The sequence below is a fragment of the Thamnophis elegans genome, chromosome 12 (genome assembly GCF_009769535.1).
Source record: "Thamnophis elegans isolate rThaEle1 chromosome 12, rThaEle1.pri, whole genome shotgun sequence".
Taxonomy (NCBI): domain Eukaryota; kingdom Metazoa; phylum Chordata; class Lepidosauria; order Squamata; family Colubridae; genus Thamnophis; species Thamnophis elegans.
In genome coordinates, this window is record NC_045552.1 from 55,650,588 (window position 1) to 55,670,663 (window position 20,076).

Below are 20,076 nucleotides of genomic sequence, written 5' to 3' on the forward strand. Positions count from 1 at the left end.
AATGATCAGGTAGCTGAAGGAAAGAGAGAGAGAGAGAGAGATCTCCATCCCAAAACTGATGGAAAAAGGAAAGAAAAAAAACACCCATTTCTTTCTTTTTCGACAATGTAAGAAAAAGCTGACTTACTTCCGTTGTGGATAACCTTTTATCCCCATTATCACTGCCAATTCCAGAGTCCGGGCCGTGGTTTTTGTTGGGATAAAAGTCTTCTATGCTGTTAACGGAGAAGAACGTGGGTTACGAACACTAGGAAACGATATTTTCAGTTCCCCTGTTCTGGCCGGCGACGATAAGAAGGGACTGATTGAAATTTTTAGTTCCTCAAAGAACAGCAAACCATTTCCCAGAGATGGGAAAATGAGAAGGGGTAAATAAACCTATCCCAAAAGGATTTTTTAAGGTGGACTCTGATTTTCTTCCCTTCTGGACCAAAAAATACAATGAAGTTGGTTGGGCAGTAGATGGCAGGCTTCTACAGTAGAACTGTTCTGTATTTTTTGGACTATAAGACACACTGGTGTATAAGACGCACTAGGATTTCAAAGTAAGAAAAAGAAGTTTTTGTCCTTCCCAGCCCCCCAGGAGCATTCTGCAGACTTTAGTAGGGCTGGGGGGAAGGCAAAAATGCCAGTTTTTGCGAAAAACTGGCCATTTTTCGCTTTTTGCAAAAATGGGATTTGGGGGCGGGGCTTCAGGAGGCAAAAAAAATACTACCGTATTTTTCAGTGTATAAGATGCACCAAAATTTCCACACTCTTTTAAAGGTGAAAGAGGTGCATCTTATACTCCGAAAAATACAGTAGTTAAATCCCTGGCTCTGCTCAGAGGTTAAGCAAAGACCTGGCCTTTGGCTGGTCTCTAAGGGGCCTCCATTCTCTTATTATGGACCTTGTCTAGACATACTGTTATTGCATTCCATTCACTATCTTATCTCCAAAGAACCCAATCCAGATCCAACCCTAGACTGATTTAGCAGACGAGAGTAAGTCAGTTCAAGACCCCAAAAGGCTCCCTTCCTCCTGTTCCGCTACAGTTCTGAAGAGGAGGGGAGCTCCTGGTTCCTGCCTGGCCTGGCCTGCTTCATTATGACAAGCCGCGATTTGGAAGCAGGGCCAGCGGTGAGAGATGCTGAAGACCCAGGCCAGGACTGAGCAGCCGGAGCCCATTCAGACGCAATGATAGGCTGCAGTGGGCTGAAGCCGTGTAGGGAGGGGTCTACTCTCATCCACACAGAACAGAACGGAGGGGCAGCTCCTGATCCCAGGCCCAGCAAGCTCACTCAGCTGTTGCCTAACCAGTGACGCCTGGCACGCCAGGGGAAGAGAGAATGCAGGCAGGGGAGGGAAAACTGGAAGCACAAACCAAAGGCAGGGCCAGTAAAGGGACCTTGCCGGGTGAGGTTCCCGGAATGACGTCCCCAGGACTCAGAACGGACCCTTAAGCCACCGCAAAGGCTCCGTTCTGAGAAGGGAAGGCAGCTTTACCTGTCGGTGAGCGGTTGAGAAGGGATCCGTCTTCCCAGGGAGGGCAGATCCAGGGAATCGGGCTTCTTGTCCATTCTCAGGCAGGCCTGAACACTGAGGAACTTAAAAATGTGCACTTTGCCCTTTAAGCAGATCTGTTAAGAAAGAGGCAGGGAAGAAACCGAAACAAAATTTGAGTCAGATCAGTTAGAAAAGAAATCCTCTGGAATTCCTTCGCTGTCTTTGATGTGTCTGATTGTGTGTGTGTGTGTGTGTGTGTGTGTGTGTGTGTGTGTTGACTGATAACCCCTTCACGTAAATCTCCCAAAACTACCGACCTATTCCTGGGGCAGCTGACCAGCCCAACCTGTGGTTTGGCACAGGAGCTTTGGGGGGTTCCAGGAAAGACTTTTCAGGGCCCCATAAACAGAGACCGGCCCCTCTCCGGCTGTCCCCCTAGGGAATAGCAGTAGCAATAGCAATAGCAGTTCGACTTATATACCGCTTCATAGGGCTTTCAGCCCTCTCTAAGCGGTTTACAGAGTCAGCATATCGCCCCCACAGTCTGGGTCCTCATTTTACCCACCTCGGAAGGATGGAAGGCTGAGTCAACCTTGAGCCGGTGAGATTTGAACCGCCAAACTGCAGATAACAGTCAGCTGAAGTGGCTGCAGTACTGCACTCTAACCACTGCGCCACCTCGGCTCTTCAGTGGGAACCACTGGAAGCCTCAGACGGAAAAGGGGCTTCCCTTCGATGACCCAATGGATCCCAGAACCCTTTTGCCACAAGTCCCCATTGCCCTTCGGAACTGAAGACAGGGGGGAAAATTAACACACCTGGGCCGGCGGGATCTGCATTGGGTTATTATCCAGAACGATGACTTGCAAGTGTCTCAGTTTCCGGAAGCAGACGGGGATCTCTGTGACTTTATTACAGGAGAAATCCAGCTTGACCAAAGGAAGCTCTCCTAATTCTGCAAAGGAGGAAGAGGATGGCCTTCAGACATGATGAGACGTTGTGTCTAAATCAAAAAAATTGCCAATCTTGGACACTTTACGGCTTGTGGACTTCAGCTCCCAGAATTCCTCAAGTCAGCCATGCTGGCTGAGGAATTCTGGGAGCTGAAGTCCACCAATCTTGGAGACTTTACGGCTTGTGGACTTCAGCTCCCAGAATTCCTCAAGTCAGCCATGCTGGCTGAGGAATTCTGGGAGCTGAAGTCCACCAATCTTGCCAATCTTGGAGACTTTACGGCTTGTGGACTTCAGCTCCCAGAATTCCTCAAGTCAGCCATGCTGGCTGAGGAATTCTGGGAGCTGAAGTCCACCAATCTTGCCAATCTTGGAGACTTTACAGCTTGTGGACTTCAGCTCCCAGAATTCCTCAAGTCAGCCATGCTGGCTGAGGAATTCTGGGAGCTGAAGTCCACCAATCTTGCCAATCTTGGAGACTTTACGGCTTGTGGACTTCAGCTCCCAGAATTCCTCAAGTCAGCCATGCTGGCTGAGGAATTCTGGGAGCGGAAGTCCACCAATCTTGCCAATCTTGGAGACTTTACAGCTTGTGGACTTCAGCTCCCAGAATTCCTCAAGTCAGCCATGCTGGCTGAGGAATTCTGGGAGCTGAAGTCCACCAATCTTGCCAATCTTGGAGACTTTACGGCTTGTGGACTTCAGCTCCCAGAATTCCTCAAGTCAGCCATGCTGGCTGAGGAATTCTGGGAGCGGAAGTCCACCAGGAGTGAAGTTGCGAAGGTTTGGAGACACCCCTCACCCTCCCGGCTCTACATGGATTCAAAGGAATCCTGGAAGAAGAGGGGAAACTGCTTACCGTCAGGTAACATGTGGAGATTATTTCTTCTTAAGTTGAGTTCTTTTAAGGAGTGCAGTTTCCCTATCTGTTGGGGAAGGACCTGGATCTCATTGCAACTGATGTCCTGAGGTGAGAAACAGAAAACCAGAACCAAACCAAAGTTAAACAAGCATTTGCTGACCCGAATGGCTTAACCAAGCGAAGGGAACTTCTTGGAAGAGAGAGAAAGGCCTGTTTTGCTAGAAAGGGAAGGAGGAGGGTTTTTTCTTTTTTTAATTGAAAATTTTGAAAAAAAAAACTTTTACAAATGTTTACCTCCCTCCCCCTACCCCCCCCAACCTTCCCCCCCCCCCACTTCCCAGAACCAATACAGGGTATAAATCTTTAACAAAGATAGTCTAAGATAAACTTTAAAAAAAAGTTAGTATCATCTTTCATTTGAGCTTTAACTCCTCTTTGCTAGGCTAGCTCTAAACAGATTATATCATTCCTTGTTTTTTCAGTCATAAACTATCTGGAATTTCTTAGTCCCATATTTATTTTGAGTATAGTCAATCCATCTTCTCCACTCCAGTTTATATCTCTCGTTTGAATGGTCCTTGAGATATGCTGATATTTTAGCCATCTCTGCTAGGTTTGTTACTTTTAATGTCCATTCTTGAATAGTAGGCAAATCTTCCTTCTTCCAGTATTGCGCCACCAACAGTCTTGCTGCGGTTATTAAAGGAGGGTTTTCTTAAAACAGATTTTTGTTTCAGAGGGAAAAGGTTTCAAAAGGCATCTCTCTCTTTCTCTCTACTAATGGGGCCGATTTTTACGAGTGGTTTGAAAAAAGGTATAAATAGAAAGAGAAAGGAAGAAAAACGTGAAATAAGCATCTCAGATGACATATGATTAATATAGGGGGAGAGGAAATAAGAAAATATTTACATGTAAATATTTACATGTAAATAGAGCCGAGGTGGCGCAGTGGTTAAATCCAGCACTGCAGGCTACTTCAGCTGACTGCAGTTCTGCAGTTTGGCTGTTCAAATCTCACCGGCTCAAGGTTGACTCAGCCTTCCATCCTTCCTAGGTGGGTAAAATGAGGACCCGGATTGTTGTTGGGGGCGATATGCTGACTCTGTAAACCGCTTAGAGAGGGCTGAAAGCCCTATGAAGCGGTATATAAGTCTAGCTGCTATTGCTAAATATACAGGCGGAAAAATGATATGAATTGACATATGTTAAATAACAATTGTAAGAATGTGTATCTAAGAATGAATTTGAAAGGAAAAATAAAAAAACTTTTTGCAAAGAAAGAAAGGCATCTCTCTGAGGTAGCCAGAAATCATGAGATGGGGGCTCTGGTCAAGCCTTAAGCATGAAGCCAATTGAGATGACTTTGGCCCAGACATTCCTTCTCATCCCTAAAAAGAAAACAAGGGGAAACCACTTCCAAAAATCTTGCCCAAAACCTGTATGGACACGTCTAGACATTCACGAGGTTAAAGTAACTCAATAGTAGCCGCCCACCTCTCCCCACACGTACACAAACACACACACACACACACGCCCTGAGACAAACCAACAAACATCGACTCAACAAAAGTTAAGAAATCAACCAGATGGAAGAGTATAATTCGAAATTAGCTAAACTTAGTTAAATCCAGTGATAATAGATAGAGTTAAATAAAAATTGATAATGATAGTAATGTATACAATGTTGAGCTGTTATGATAAGTAATAATTGGATATGAGAAGGGAAGGTTTGAAATATTTTTGGACTATATATAAAGATTATTAATAATAATAATTAAAATAAAATAAAATTAGACACAGTTAAGTTTTAACTAATAGGGGGAAAGTGTTATGATATAGGATATAGTTAAATAAAGGATAATGATAATAAATTATATACATGGAGGATTAGAAAATTTTGGTATTAAATATTATGGATGTTTAGCTAAAACAGGATATGAGGATTTAATGTTAATGGGGGATTTTATAAATAAGTAAATGAAATGCCAGCATGTGGTTATGTATTAAATCTTGGTATATTTTAGGATGAAGGACGTTTAAATAACTATAGTCAAATAAAAGTGGAGGCATGATGATGGCGATATAATAAATACTTAAGATACTTGAATTAATATGAATTATATTTGATGACGGTGGAAGAGATGCACAAAAGCCTTTTGTAACCAGCTGATACACTTTCTACAATATGTAAAGAAGGAAGATTTGTATGTTTGTTTTGGGGAAAAAAATTTACAAAAAAAAAAAGAAAGAAATCAACCAGATGAGATTTATGAATGTGGGGACACCGGACTGGAAAGCTTGAAGGCTGCTCAGGGCTGTTCCAGGCAACTAATTTGTTTACACAAAAGGGCCCTTCAATTTGTTGACAAAAGAAATGCGTTCAGGGATAGAACGAAGGACAGAGCAACGGCACGTACCAATTCCATTAAGTCTCTCGACTTCCCAATTTCTTCAGGAATGGACACCAGCTTATTATTGCTGACAACCAAAACTTTCAGTGGCAGATCAAATAGGTATTTTGGCAACGTCGATAGGAGATTTCGGCTAGGGAAGAAAGGAAGGCATTGAGGGTTAATATCCGGCAGCTATGAATTGTTCATGTACTAAAAGATGCAGAAGCCATTAAAAGCACTTTCGAGAGGACTCAGTGTTCAGCCCTTCAGCTACAAGATCACAATACCCAAACGGCCTTCCAGGCGATGCGTTTCCTCTCGTGTGCAAACGTGGAAGCAGAATACTCAAACGTTTACAAAAGCTTTTGAATCAGGGGTTTAACAGGTCTTTGTAAATTCTTCCCACGGTTTTTTTCCCCCCTCTCCTCCCTGAACATGAAAAGAAGGACCAGGGGAGACATGATAGCAGGGTTCCAAAATCTCAGGGGTTGCCACAAAGAAGAGGGAGTCAAGCTATTCTCCAAGGCACCTGAGGGTAGAACAAGAAGCAATGGGTGGAAACTAATCAAGGAGAGAAGCAACTTAGAACCGAGGAGGAATTCCCTGACAGTTAGAACAATGAATCAGTGGAACAGAAGTTGCCTCCGGAAGTTATAAATGCTCCAACACTGGAAGCCTTTAAGAAGATGTTGGATAGCCATTGGTCTGAAACGGTATAGGGTTTCCTGCCTAGGCAGGGGGTTGGACTAGAAGACCTCCAAGGTCCCTTCCAACTCTGCTACTGTATTTGTAACATTTTCTCAGCTTCACTTTGTCTCTGATCCTTTTTCCCTGCTTCCATTTCTCCTCTGCTGGTGCTAATGTGTCACCTTTGCCCGGCTGTTAAGATATCCAGAGCCTGAGATGATCCCATGCGTTGCACTTTCTGCGCCTCCTTTGCAGCCCAACAGCAAAGGAGGCACCGACTGCGCAGGCTCTAAACCAGGGGTGGCGAACCTCTTCTACGCTGAGTGCCCAAATCGGAATGCACCTGCATTTGTGTGTGCCAGGGCACTGGAAACGTGAAGACCAGCTGGCCAGCATCCGTATGCCTGGTTTTTTTTGGCCCGTTTTCGGGTTGTTTTCAGAATGTTTTCAATGCCATTTTCTGGGCTGTTTTGAGGCCATTTTTCGGGCTGTTTTGGGGGGCCAAAACTGGGCTGAAAAATAGTGTGAAAACAGCCTGAAAAACAGCCTGAAAAAGCCCCCAAAACTGCCTGTTTTCAGGCCGTTTTCTGGTTCTCTCGCGTCCTCAAACGCCAGCTGGCCGACGTACATGCGCGTGCTGGAAACCAGAAGCGTGGCACGACAAAACCGTGAAGCCCTTATCCGCGGAGACATAAGTGCGTCACTAAAGCCGCGACGCCATCACTGCGCGTCATCACCGCCACGACAACAGCGCGGCAACAGAAGGGCGCTTTAAAACGGCGCCGTGGCAGAAAGCCAATTTCAATTGAGGTAAGGGTTAGGATTAGGTTTAGGGGTTTGTTTTAGGGTTTGTTTTAGGGTTAGGTTTAGGGTACTGAGTGCTTGGGAATGCACGGATTTGCCCTCCGCAATTATGTCATCGCGGTAGGGTCACGTTTTTCCTTAGCGCTTCGAACAGCGCGAATTAGTCTTCGCGCTTATGTCTCCACGGATAAGGGCTTCGCGGATTTGTGGTGGAACCAACCAGAAGAGCAGCTGGTCATGGTGCGCTTGCCCACAAAGAGGGCTCTCTCTGCGTGCCACCTCTGCCATGCGTGCCACAGGTTCTCCATCACGGCTCTAAACCGAAAATGAAGCACAGGGGATGTGAGAGCAGGAGCCACAAAAACGGAGCAAGATTCCTCCCACTAAGAGGAAGAGAAAAAAAGGCTGTTCGCTAGTTCTGTGGTCAGCTCAGTTGCTTTCCCACCAGAAGACCAGGAGGTCAGCGTTCACTCCCAGAAACCGAAACATAAAGAGATGGCATTTGCATCTCCATACTGGGAAAGAGAAATAATCAGGAACCAAGGCGGAGAGACTCCCTTGTACGTTGTTTACCTTTCGGCAATCCCTGGGCTGCAGGGAGCAGCAGTAAACGTTTTCGTACCAGGGGAAGGAAAAAACACGCCTACCTGATGTTGAGATATGTTAACATCTGCAGGTTTTTAATGGCTTCGGGGATAGATTTGATGCAGTTGTGATACAGGTTCAAGGTCTCCAGCGGCGCGAACTGCCACACATCTGGAGGGATTTCGGTAAATCTGTTCCTGGAAAGATCTGAGAAGGGAAAGGAGGAGGAGGTTATTTCCAAGGCTCATCCTGAAGGAGGAGGAGAACAACAAGAAGAAGTAGTAGATGAGGAGGAAGAGGAAGAGGAGGAGAAGAGAAGGAGGGGGAGGAGAAAGAAGAAGAGGAGGAGGAGTAGGGGAGGAGGAAGAGGAGGAGAAGAGGAGGAGGAGGAGAGGAGGAAGAGGAGAAGAAGAGGAGAAGAGAAGGAGGGGAGGAGAAAGAAGAAGAGGGAAGGGAGGAGAAAGAAGAAGTGGAGGAGGAGGAGAGGAGAGAAGAAGAGGAGAGGAAGAGAGGAAGAGGAGGAAGAGAAGAAGAGGAGGAGAAGGAGGAAGAGGAGAAGAGAGGAAGGAGGGGAGGAGGAGGGGAGGAGAAAGGAGGAGGAGGAGGAGGAGGAGAGGAGGAGAAGGAGGGGAGGAGGAGGGGAGGGGAAAGAAGAAGAAGAGAAGAGAAGAGGAGGAGAAAAAGAAGAGGAGGAGGAGAGGAGGAGAAGAGAAGGAGGGGAGGTGAAAGAAGAAGAGGGGAGGAAGGGAGGAGAAAGAAGAGGAGGAGGAGGAGGAGAGGAGAAGAGGAGAAAAGAAGAGGAGGAAGAGGAGAGGAGGAGGAGGGGAGGAGGAGAGGAGGAGAAAGAAGGAGGAGGAGAGGAGAAGAGGAGGAGAAGAGAAGAAGAGAGGAAGGAGGGGAGGAGGAGAGGAGGAGAAAGAAGGAGGAGGAGGAGAGGAGAAAGGAGGAGGAGGAGAGGAGAAAGAAGGAGGAGGAGGAGGGGAGGGGAAAGAAGAAGAGAAGAGGAGGAGAAAAAGAAGAGGAGGAGAGGAGGAGGAGAAGAAGAAGAGGAGGAAGAGAAGAGGAGGAGGAGGAGAAAGACGACAAGGACACCCAACTGGTCATCGTCAGTTGCACAATCCTGCAGTTGATACGAGAGGCTAGAAGTTGGAAAGGGTTAAGTTCTGCCAGGATGCCAAGCCCAACACACAGGTAGAATTAGAAGCTCACCAGGAGCTGCCCTTCTCCTAGGAGAAGACAAGAATTCACTACTGCCCACCGCTTTTCCTCAACAGCCCATTCCCCTCCAGTAGAAACTGGTCCAGTGGTGGGTTCAGGCGGTACGACCCGGCACAGCCATACCGGTAGTAGCCAGGAGCAGCTGATAGCGTACTGGTACGGTATCTCGCTTCGCCCACCTGCCCGCGTTCCATACCTGTCTTTAAAGCAACCAGGCCAATTGCGCACGCACGCACGCAGTGTGCGGCGCCTGCACCACCACTTGACAAGCTGCTGGTTGCCGCAGGAGCGGTGCAGTGCGCGGGTGCAGCGCACATCCAGCGTGCGCACTAACGGACCACGGGCAGCGTACCGGCAGCGAAGGTAAGAAGAGCAACCCACCATTGAACTGGTCCCTCCTGGCCAGCCAAGGCCATCTCCCTCCTTCCAACGGAATGGAGCCCAACCACTTCGTTGGGCCCCTCCGTTTCTGCCCAGCCCCTCCAGTTGAGTCGGGGTCCTATTATCTTTTTGGAAATAAAACCTTTTGGACACGGTGTGCGCACGGATGGCCCCCAACAGACAAGGGGATGAAAAATCTGTTTGCCGCTGCAATCTGGAGCCCCCTAAACCCAGCCTGTGAAATAGCCATTATTGTCTTTGGAAGACGTTGCATTTCTTTTCGAGCCTGCTGGCTTCGTAAGCCCACCTTCCCCCATAAAAAAAAAACAAAGGTAAGAAGCAAGAAGCAGAGCCCGATGAATGCCAAGCATTAGAGAGATACAAGGCGCAGCGCGCGGGCAATCTTCGCCTTCATCCCTTTGTGCCCTTTGTTGTCACAGACGCCGCAGACGGCGCAGAAAGCGGATTAATTCTCCCCAAAGTCACCACTTCCTCTTCCTTGTCTGCAGACCAATTTCATTCCGCCAAGGGGGGGGGGGAAGGGGAAAAGACTCAGATTCAGATTTAGTTTATTTGTATGCCGCCCTTCTCCGGGAGGGACTCAGGGCGGCGAACAACTCAAAGGGGGGGAAAAGAGAACATAAAGCACAATACACGTAATTAAAATAAACAAGAATCACACAACCATACAAGTCGAGAGGGGAGGGGAACTCATCAACCCCAGGCCTGCCGGCACAGCCAGGTTTTGACGGCTTTCCGGAAGGCCTGGAGAGGGGTGAGGGTCCGAATCTCCACGGGGAGTTCGTTCCAAAGGACTTCCCCCCCCCCTCGTTTCATCTATGAGGAATCGGGGCCTTGTATGGCCTTAGAAATCTCTCTCTCTCTCTCTCTCTCTCTCTCTCTCTCTCTCTCTCTCTCTCTCACACACACACACACACACACACACACAAACACAAACTTTACGCAATAAAAATACCCTTTGGCAAGCCTCCTATTGAAATACTGTCCTATTTGGTTAAGTTACACACTTGTGAGATATTTTGGTGGGAAAGGTTTATTGGGCCACGCTTGATTCTACCTGCTCTAGTTGGAATAGTTTTTCTTTTCTTTTCCCAATAAATTTTTATTTTAAACACATAAGCACATCAACAGAAACAAACACATAGCTTAAAGACAACACAGGAACAATAAGTTCCGTCGTATATCATACAGCAGTTCCGAATCGGTTTCTTTGCAGTTAGTGTTTTCCCTTCTATACATTTCTATCTTGCGTTCATGGTCTCCTTATTCGTTATCCATTTTTATGTACAATTCTTTATTTATTTATACTTAGCTACTTATGACCAAATATTATTTACCTATATTCGTGGCACAACATAACCGCGAACGTCAAAAGCGCGCCGACAAAACCGCGGCGCTAAAACCGCAATGTCAAAAGCGCGCCGACAACAGCGCACCGACAGAAGCGCGATTTAAGTTAAGGTAAGGTTTAGGGTTAGGTTTAGGGTTAGGTTTAGGGTTATGTTACAGCGCGCTTCTGTCGGTGCGCTGTTGTCGGCGCGCTTCAGCCCTCATTCGTCTCCGCGGTTTTGATGGTGCGGTTTTGTCACCGCGCTTTAGTCACACGCGCTTTTGTCGTACGCGCATTTGTGGTGGAACCACCTATATTATGCTAATGTTTTGACTGTATTAATGTCAGACCTAAGTATTTTAAAATGCTGCACAGAATAAGGATGCCCTCCAATGGTGCCAGGAAGAAGACCACATCTGGAGACAGACTTGAATGCCCACACCATCAAAGGACCAGGAAAGTCTCCGGTGAGGGTGTTCGAAGGCTGGCAGTTTCATGGAGAGAACAGGGCAGCTGCAGGGACCCAGCACAGGCTCCTGCGGGACTCAAACAGAGTTTGATGTGTGGGCCAAGTGGCTTCCTTCCACGGTTGGGTTCCTCCCATCGCTGGGGAGGAATGGGGAGGGCTGTATCTACTCAACTGCACGCAACTGTTGTTGAGGACCCTTGAATGGCTAGGAACAAAAAAAATTGGAGAAGAGGAAAACTTAGCGGAGGAAAAAGGGGTTGCTAAGGAATGTTCACCCACCTAGTCAAACCTTCTCCTCTTAAGAGCTTTCTAGTGCATGCAGAGTAAGAGACAGAAGCCCCTGAACCAAACAGAGCAATTCTGCATTTTCCCACTTGAAGGAGATCTGGGAGAATTCTTCAGGGATTGAAGGTTGGTTGCGCTGCTCCTCCAGCTGGGCCTCTTCCCACAATTCTCAAAAAATATTGCAGGTTAAAAGCAGAGGTCCCTGGGAAAACATATTCCTTAATTCTCGAAATCCTGCGTATTATTGTTACCGAGGTAATAGCCAAGGGATCAGGGGGACAAAAATCTAGACTTGAGCGGACTCCAAGAATAAATGCCCAGAGTATCTTGGTGCTGCTATCAAAAGATCAACTGCATCTTTCACTCGAGATCCACAAGGTCGGCAAACCTTTAGCAGGTATTACTCTGCATTTCTCACTAGAGAGAGACAGCCTTCAGGTTTCTGCCTGTATCTGAATATGTCTTTTGTCAGGCTGAAGGCTAGTTAGCTTGATCGGGTTTTCATTTAATCAATTAAGTTCGGATTTATTCCTTTGCATGGTGCCCAACCGATGAGCCACGGTTGCATGGTGCCCAACCGATCAGAATCAGAGACCTGTTTAATCTCAGTACTTCTGCAGCGATGAGCGAAAAGAAATAAAAAATAAACCACCAGCGTTAATATAATTTAGGTGCAAACGTTTAATGGGAGAAAAAGAAAAAGGGTATCGCACATTTTTAGCACAATACCACGTGCGGGTAAATTCAGAAGAAAGTCACACGGATTCGGTTGGGTTCCTTCATCATAAGGGTGTGTCAAATTGCAAATCACATGCAAAATCGGTTGGGAGGTTCTATTTAATACGGGCAGGCTGGTTTCTGAAAAAATAATATGCACATTACCGATGGTTATCAGGAAAGGAAAAGCTGGGCTCTTTCTCCGTTGCGTTGCAAGGCTGACATGCCACTCACAGCAATCTCTGCAATCCAACTTCCAAGCATTAGTGACACCGATATTAATCTTGGTTAAGCAGCCGGATAAAAGCTACTTAGTGGGAAGCAGCCACCATAGATTAGGGTTAGGCAGGATGAGTTTTGATCAGTTGTGCCTTCTCCCAATCGGGACTTGGGTTCGGCTGCCAATCAGCCTTCCCACGGAAGAGACGTTTGTGGCTGAACAACACAAAAAAGAACAGCCCACTTTCGACTGCAGTTGAATTAAGAGTGCCAAAGTTACAAAGAGGGCAGTTTCACTGGCAGTCCAGGATGCCAGCCCTTCCCAAGTCACCTACAGCTGCCCTCAATTTCTCTTTCAAACGCAGACCTTCGGGCCCTGCCTCCCGTCCCCAGGAGAGAGATGGAGACCTCTCCATCGACATTCACCCGCAAAGTTCGTGAGCCCCGGAGGCCGTATCCTTCCATCCTTAAAGCGCGTAAAGAGAAGGGACGCAGGGTGCCTGCTCCCCACTTTGCTCCTTTCCCCAAAAAGCCACCCCTCGCCTTTAACTAAACCCCACATTAGTAACAGCTCTGCCACCACCTTCCTAATGCAACCTGGCATGCTGGCAAGCAACGTGTTATAATCCCAGAGGCGACCTCTTCGCTGCGGGAAGAAACGGGGAGGAAGCGTAATTCTGCACTTTCCCACATCGCCAGCGCATGTTCTTCCACATCAGGCCTTCAAGCGGAGGCTGGGAACACCGAGGGCAAGCACCAGTGAATGGCAGTTTTTGTCATGCTACTTAAAAGTAACATTTTTTGGACAACGCACACTGTTTCTTCCTTCGGATCTCTCAAATTTGCCCACCCGGAGCAAAGAGGCAGATGCCGTTTCCCAAACCTGACGTTTTAATTACAGAGAATAGTTGTTGTTCGGGATGCAGATCATGCTGGAGAGTTTCTGGAGTGTGAAAGGAGCTTAAAGCAGCTAAATTACAGCTCGGTGCATTAAGTTCAAGGTTGCTTCTGTCTCTTTTGAGGAAACGGAAGGCAGGCTGGATTTTCCCTATGGCTCAACTGAAGCCTCCCATTGTCACTTAACACAAAGGGAGGAGAAAACGTTTTTAATCCGTATCGAGAGGAGAAGCTATGCTAACTCTGAAAAGAAACAAATAATCTTGTCTCTCTCTGTGTGTCTGCATGTTTTCACCATGCTCAGCTGTGAAGCTGAAGGTATACATATCCATTCATTGAGAGAGAGGAATCTCTTTCCTGGTCGCTAAGGTTTAAAGGCAGGATCCGATTTTTGGCGTGTCTAGGCCAAGAATCTTAGGACAAGCTCTCAAGAAAACCTAGAGAAGCTTCTCCATTTCTTGCCTGTAAAAAGAAGCAAGTGGGGGGAAGGTGCCCCAATTCTTCTTGGCTCCATCATGGTCCTGAGCTACAATCTCGGCTTACTGTCATCTGTGAAAAAGCTTGAAGGATTATGCAAAAGGAGGATACGGTAGACAGGCAGCAAGCGGAGATTAGGGCCCAAAGTCTCCCTAACGCAGGGATGTCCAAACTTGGGAACTTTTAAGACTTGGGGACTTCAACCCCCAGAATTCCCCAGCCAGCTATGCTTAAGTCTTAAAAGTTCCCAAGCTATGCTGGCTGGGGAATTCTGGGAGTTGAAGTCTTAAAGTTCCCAAGTTATGCTAGCTGGGGAATTCTGGGAGTTGAAGTCCCCAAGTCTTAAAGTTCCCAAGTTATGCTGGCTGGGGAATTCTGGGAGTTGAAGTCCACAAATCTTAAAGTTCCCAGCTTTGGACACCTCTGCCCTAAGGGAATTATTTAGGAAAGTGCCCCTCTCGCCCTGAACCGATCTCGTCCTGGAGATCGAACCCCCTTGGACCCCCAGGGCTCCTTGCAAGGCTTTCGCCCACCTCCCCTGTGACATCTTTGGGGGCCTCTCTTGGACCAATCCAGAGAGGCACCCTTCTGCAGAAAGCCAGCCTGCTTAGGAGCCTTAAGCCAGGGGCTTCTATCCTCCGTCGCCATGTGATTGACATGCACCTTTGATCCGAGACACTAGCTCTTCTCCGCATGCTTGCATGCCATTACAGATCACATTCCCGAGGACTCCGCTGGTGTTAAATCCACAGCGTAAAGCATTTATTTTAACGTTTTCTTCGGACGTCCTTCTACCAATCTTTGGGGAGACTCTTTGCAAAGCTGACATTTTGACATCCCCATCCAAGTGTCCCTGGCCTGGGCAGCTAAGGCAACAGTGTTATGACGGCTGGTTTAACGACGTGCACGTTCAGCGCGGGTCCCTCTGCACGGAGGAAGAAGGCGCCAGGACTCCCAGCCATGCCACTGCCTTAGAAGGCCCAGAGATCTGCTTGAGAGCCGCTCGCCTGGCGCAGGGCTCCCCCGGATTGGCAGGCCTCCCACCGCCCGAGTTTTACATCCAAAGCAGGCAGCTCCATCGCTCAACTCTAGCTTCGTCCCAGCCAGCGAGCCTCTCTCTCTCTAACCGCCGGCAGGGCCTCTGCGTTGCTCTCTGGGCCTTGAGGGGGGGGAAAACTGCCCGCAACATTCAATTTCGCCTCTCTGTAATTATCAGCCTTCCGAGTCCTTTCAAAAGCAGGAGGCTCCAGGAAGCCACAGTCTATTCCTGTAGAACAAATGAACACATGGGAAAGGAACCGCTCCCTTCAACGATAAATCCACCGGCATAAATAAATGGCAGCTCTTGGCTTGCTTTCCCACCACCACCACCCACATTCTGCTGGATAACGGCCTTTAAGATTTGGTCTTCAGAAGGAAAAACACACCACATTTCAGCAATGCCTTGGATGAGTTCTTCTTGGGACGGATGCCCCAGGCAAGCCTTTCTCAGCACTTATTCCTAGGAGGCGTATCGTCCACCTTCCCTGTCTGACAGAAGCCTCAAGGGGAGCAAAATAACAAAACGGAGTAAAACTTTTCAAAGAGACACTTCAGTAATAAAGTCCTTGTTAATTCAGACGACTGTGCCAAAGAAGTCACTTGCTGGCACTTTATTTTTTTTGGAAGAAGGTTTAAGATTAGAAATGGACTGGGAAACCAAGGAAGCACGCTTCAAAACTTGGCCACAGAACGGAAACTCGTCTATGTGTCATCCAAGCTTCTCTGCTTATTATTAACGATCTCTTAGGCTTACAGATAGAAGAATTTTGAAAATGGATTTTACTTCAAGCTAAGCAAGGCCCGATAATACACGGTTTTAGGCCAAATCTGATCCATGGGGGCTTCAGGGATAGTTAAGGGCCTTGACTTAGTTCGTCAAGATGAGACGGGCTACGTTCTTAGCCAGTAAGCAAACTTTACCAGTAAGGATGCAAACCATCATCTAATTCAGCGTCTCTCTCAACCTTGGCTGTTCCAAGCAACCTGGACTTCAACTCCCAGCATTCCAGCCAACCAGGAATTCTGGGAGCTGAAGTCCAAACAGTTTCAAGTTGCCAAGGTTGAGCAATCTAATTTTTCACCCGACACACTCAGGTTTTCCAAAGCAAAAAAATTTTTCTGACGTGAATGCAGAACAACTTAGGACTGAGAGTACCGAGCTCTCCAAGTCGCTCTTGAGGGAGGGAAAAACAAGAGGATAGATTGGATGTAAGTTACGTCTCTGAAGGATACCAGGTCCAGCTTCGGTACAACTCCTGAGGCTCGCATGGCATAACTAAGTCAAGGCAAAGATGCAGATTTGCATAGCCTTCAGTTTCTCAACCTTCTCTCTCTCTTTCCCAATGGCTCCATCGCAATCCTCCTCCGCAGCCAATCTGCACCCGGCCATAATATCCGTCTCTATTAGAGGAAATTGCCACTGATGGAGCCTCCTCCATCTTCGGACTAATCTGCTATTATCCACTCTAATGATCCAGGCTGCTGCGCCGCCCCCCCAATTCCCTTCTGCTTAAGCTCTTCTCCTCTGATCTGCATCCCCCCCTCCCTTGTACCCCAAACTGCCCCAAGCGTTTCTACCTGCAGCCCACCACCTGGGGCATAACTTTCTATCTCCTGCCCATAACCCGGGTGTGTGCTCCCTCCCCAGCCCTCTCTTCACACCAGCCAGGAGAGTGAAATCTCCCCCACCCATTATTCTTCCACTGTCCCACCCCTCACTCTTGCACACCCCATGGCCACCCTGCCCTGCACACCCGCCTGGGACCCCCCTCCCAAATGATGCCAGTCCTGGGGGCATCCCAATGCAACTTCGGTTAGGGAGTACCTTATTACCTGTTATGGGGGGCTGTCTTGCCCCCCCCACCTCTTACAGACTCTGGCCCCTTCCCCACCTCCATCCATGCAACCCTCCCTCACCGAACCCCTCCTCCCCAGACGCTGATATGCACCCCGGAAGTCAACAAATGCAGCAACACAAGAGGCCCCCCTCCCAGTTAAAGAGTGCAGGAACATAGCCTATACACCCAGGCAGGGCATGATGGGGCCTAGTGAGGGTGCTGGTAGAGAATTGAGCAATAAAAAGGATGATGGGTCTGGGGCAGCGGGGGGGGGGGGAGAGGAAGAAAGAGGGGCTTTGGTTGAGGGGATCTGCAAAGCAGGACATGGGCTGAGATTGGGGATGGGCAGGGTAGTCACTGGGTGGGGATGATGGGGCGAGGCCAACTAGGGAGGATATGTCCGGGTGTAGGTGGGGGATGATGGGCCTGGGGACAGCCCTTCAGAGGGGGAGCAGAAAGTGGGCCTGGGGTGGATGGCATCTGCAGGGCAGGACACACACTCAGGCTGGGGATGATGGGACCTGGGGATGAGACCAAGGGCAGAGACAGGGAGTATAGGTCTGGGTGTAGGCGGGGAGGATGGACTTGGGGACAGCCCTTGGTGGGGCATAAAGGGCTGATGGGATCTGCAGGGCAGAACATGGGCTGAGGTTGGGGGTGGGCAGGCAAGTCACTGGGCGGGGATGATGGGACCTGGGGACGAGACCAAGGGCTGTCAGGGAGGATATGTCCGGGTTCAGGCGGGGATGATGGGCCTGGGGGCAGCCCTTCTGCAGGGGGTGATGGAGAAAGGGGGGTTGGGGCTGATGGGATCTACGGGGCAGGACATGGGCTGAGGCTGGGCAGGCTAGATAGGCGGGGATGATGGGATCTTTGGACGAGGCCAAGGGCTGAGACAGGGAGGACAGATCCGGGTTCAGGTGGGGATGATGGGCCTGGGGGGCAGCCCTTCTGGAGTGGGGGGAAAGAAAGGGGGGCTGGGGCTGATGGGATCTGCGGGGCAGGCCTTACACTGCCGCTGGGGATGATGGGACCTGGGGACGAGACGAAGGGCTCAGATCAGGGAGGAAATGTCCGGGTTCAGGCAGGGATGATGGGCCTGGGGGCAGCCCTTCTGGAGTGGGGGGAAAGAAAGGGGGGCTGTGGCTGATGGGATCTGCGGGCACGTCTTGCGCTGCCACTGGGGATGATGGGACCTGGGGATGATGGGACCTGGGGATGATGGGACCTGGGGATGATGGGACCTGGGGACGAGACGAAGGGCTCAGATCAGGGAGGATATGTCCGGGTTCAGGCAGGGATGATGGGCCTGGGGGAAGCCCTTCTGGAGGGGGGAGAGAAAGGGGGCTGTGGCTCATGGGATCTGCGGGCACGTCTTGCGCTGGCACTGGGGATGATGGGACCTGGGGATGATGGGACCTGGGGATGATGGGACCGGGGGATGATGGGACCTGGGGATGATGGGACCTGGGGATGATGGGACCTGGGGATGATGGGACCTGGGGACGAGACGAAGGGCTCAGATCAGGGAGGATATGTCCGGGTTCAGGCAGGGATGATGGGCCTGGGGGAAGCCCTTCTGGAGGGGGGAGAGAAAGGGGGCTGTGGCTCATGGGATCTGCGGGCACGTCTTGCGCTGGCACTGGGGATGATGGGACCTGGGGATGATGGGACCTGGGGATGATGGGACCGGGGGATGATGGGACCTGGGGATGATGGGACCTGGGGATGATGGGACCTGGGGATGATGGGACCTGGGGACGAGACGAAGGGCTCAGATCAGGGAGGATATGTCCGGGTTCAGGCAGGGATGATGGGCCTGGGGGAAGCCCTTCTGGAGGGGGGAGAGAAAGGGGGCTGTGGCTCATGGGATCTGCGGGCACGTCTTGCGCTGGCACTGGGGATGATGGGACCTGGGGATGATAGGACCTGGGGATGATGGGACCGGGGGATGATGGGACCTGGGGATGATGGGACCTGGGGATGATGGGACCTGGGGATGATGGGACCTGGGGACGAGACGAAGGGCTCAGATCAGGGAGGATATGTCCGGGTTCAGGCAGGGATGATGGGCCTGGGGGAAGCCCTTCTGGAGGGGGGAGAGAAAGGGGGCTGTGGCTCATGGGATCTGAGGGCACGTCTTGCGCTGGCACTGGGGATGATGGGACCTGGGGATGATGGGACCTGGGGACGAGACGAAGGGCTCAGATCAGGGAGGATATGTCCGGGTTCAGGCGGGGATGATGGGCCTGGGGGAAGCCCTTCTGGAGGGGGGGGAAAGAAAGGGGGGCTGTGGCTGATGGGATCTGCGGGGCAGGTCTTGCGCTGCCGCTGGGGATGATGGGACCTGGGGACGATGGGACCTGGGGACGAGTCCAAGGGCTCAGAGGAGGCCACGGTGGGTCCTGGGGGAGGGGAGGGGCGCCGCGCACCATGGGCCCCGCTCGCTCACCGGCCTGCGTGGTGTCGCTGAGGTCGTAGGCGGCGGCGGCCGAGAACTCGCGCAGCTTCCTGCCGCTGAGGCAGAGGAGGCCGCAGCTGCCCGCCTCCTCCAGCGTCTTCTCCAGGCTGCGGCCGGGCGAGGGGGCGGCGGCGGAGGCGGCGGAGGCGGCGGCGGAGGCCCCGCTGGAGAGAGCCCCGCCGCCGCCGCCCCAGGCCGGGTAGGGCAGCGTCAGGTGCGGCGGCAGCAGCCCCGGGAAGGCCGGCGGGGGCTCGGCGCAGGGCGGGGGGGGCGGAGGGGGCGCGGGGGGCGGAGGGGGGGGGAGGGGGCGCGGGGGGCGGCAGCGACGAGGACGACGAGCCGCCCCCGAGACCCCCTCCTGCTCCCCCGCCGCCTCCTCCTCCGCCGCCGCCTCCTTCGCTGCTGGCCGCAGGACCGCCGCCTTGACCGGCCGCCATCGCCGCCGCCGCCCCGCCACAATGCTCGCGGCGGCCGCCTTTGCGCAGGCGCGGCGGCAGCGGCGGCGGCGGGGCGCGGCCCGTGCGCAGGCGCGCGCCCAGGAGGCGGGGCTGGGCGGCGGCGGCGGGGAGGGGCCCGTGGGCGGGGTTTTGGCTATCGCGACTTGCGCTGGAAGTTCCTTGGATTCGTCCAAAGCGTTTGTTGCATTTATACGCCGCTTCTTGGGCGCGCCGCGGCTTCCTCTCGCTCCTTTCCTCTAATACAGGGATTGACTTGGAAGGAGGAATTTTGGAAGCGCCTTTAGGGCAGTGGTCTGCCAACTTGGGGACTTTTAAGACTTGTGGACTTCAACTCCCAGAATTCTCCAGCCAGCTATGCTGGCTGGAGAATTCTGGGAGTTGAAGTCCACAAGTCTTAAAAGTTCCCAAGTTGGAAGACCAACGTCCGCCGCCCCCTCCCCGGCTGTCAAAATTCTGGTGGGGAGGGGGGCGCGTAATTTAAAGTCTAGTAAAATG

At 50.7% G+C, this 20,076-nt stretch overlaps 1 protein-coding gene across 1 annotated transcript in view; it reads right to left on the minus strand.

Annotated features, from left to right (window-relative positions):
- LRCH2 (leucine rich repeats and calponin homology domain containing 2) overlaps positions 1 to 20,076 on the minus strand; it is a 48,533-nt gene that overhangs the window by 24,752 nt on the left and 3,705 nt on the right. Inside the window, exons 2-8 of the mRNA XM_032228552.1 lie at positions 19,115 to 19,815; positions 7,832 to 7,976; positions 5,718 to 5,844; positions 3,298 to 3,403; positions 2,304 to 2,440; positions 1,486 to 1,619; positions 128 to 215 (exon numbers count right to left, since the gene is read on the minus strand). Coding sequence (XP_032084443.1) covers positions 128 to 215; positions 1,486 to 1,619; positions 2,304 to 2,440; positions 3,298 to 3,403; positions 5,718 to 5,844; positions 7,832 to 7,976; positions 19,115 to 19,815 — 1,438 coding nt within the window. The remainder of the gene's footprint in view (positions 1 to 127; positions 216 to 1,485; positions 1,620 to 2,303; positions 2,441 to 3,297; positions 3,404 to 5,717; positions 5,845 to 7,831; positions 7,977 to 19,114; positions 19,816 to 20,076) is intronic.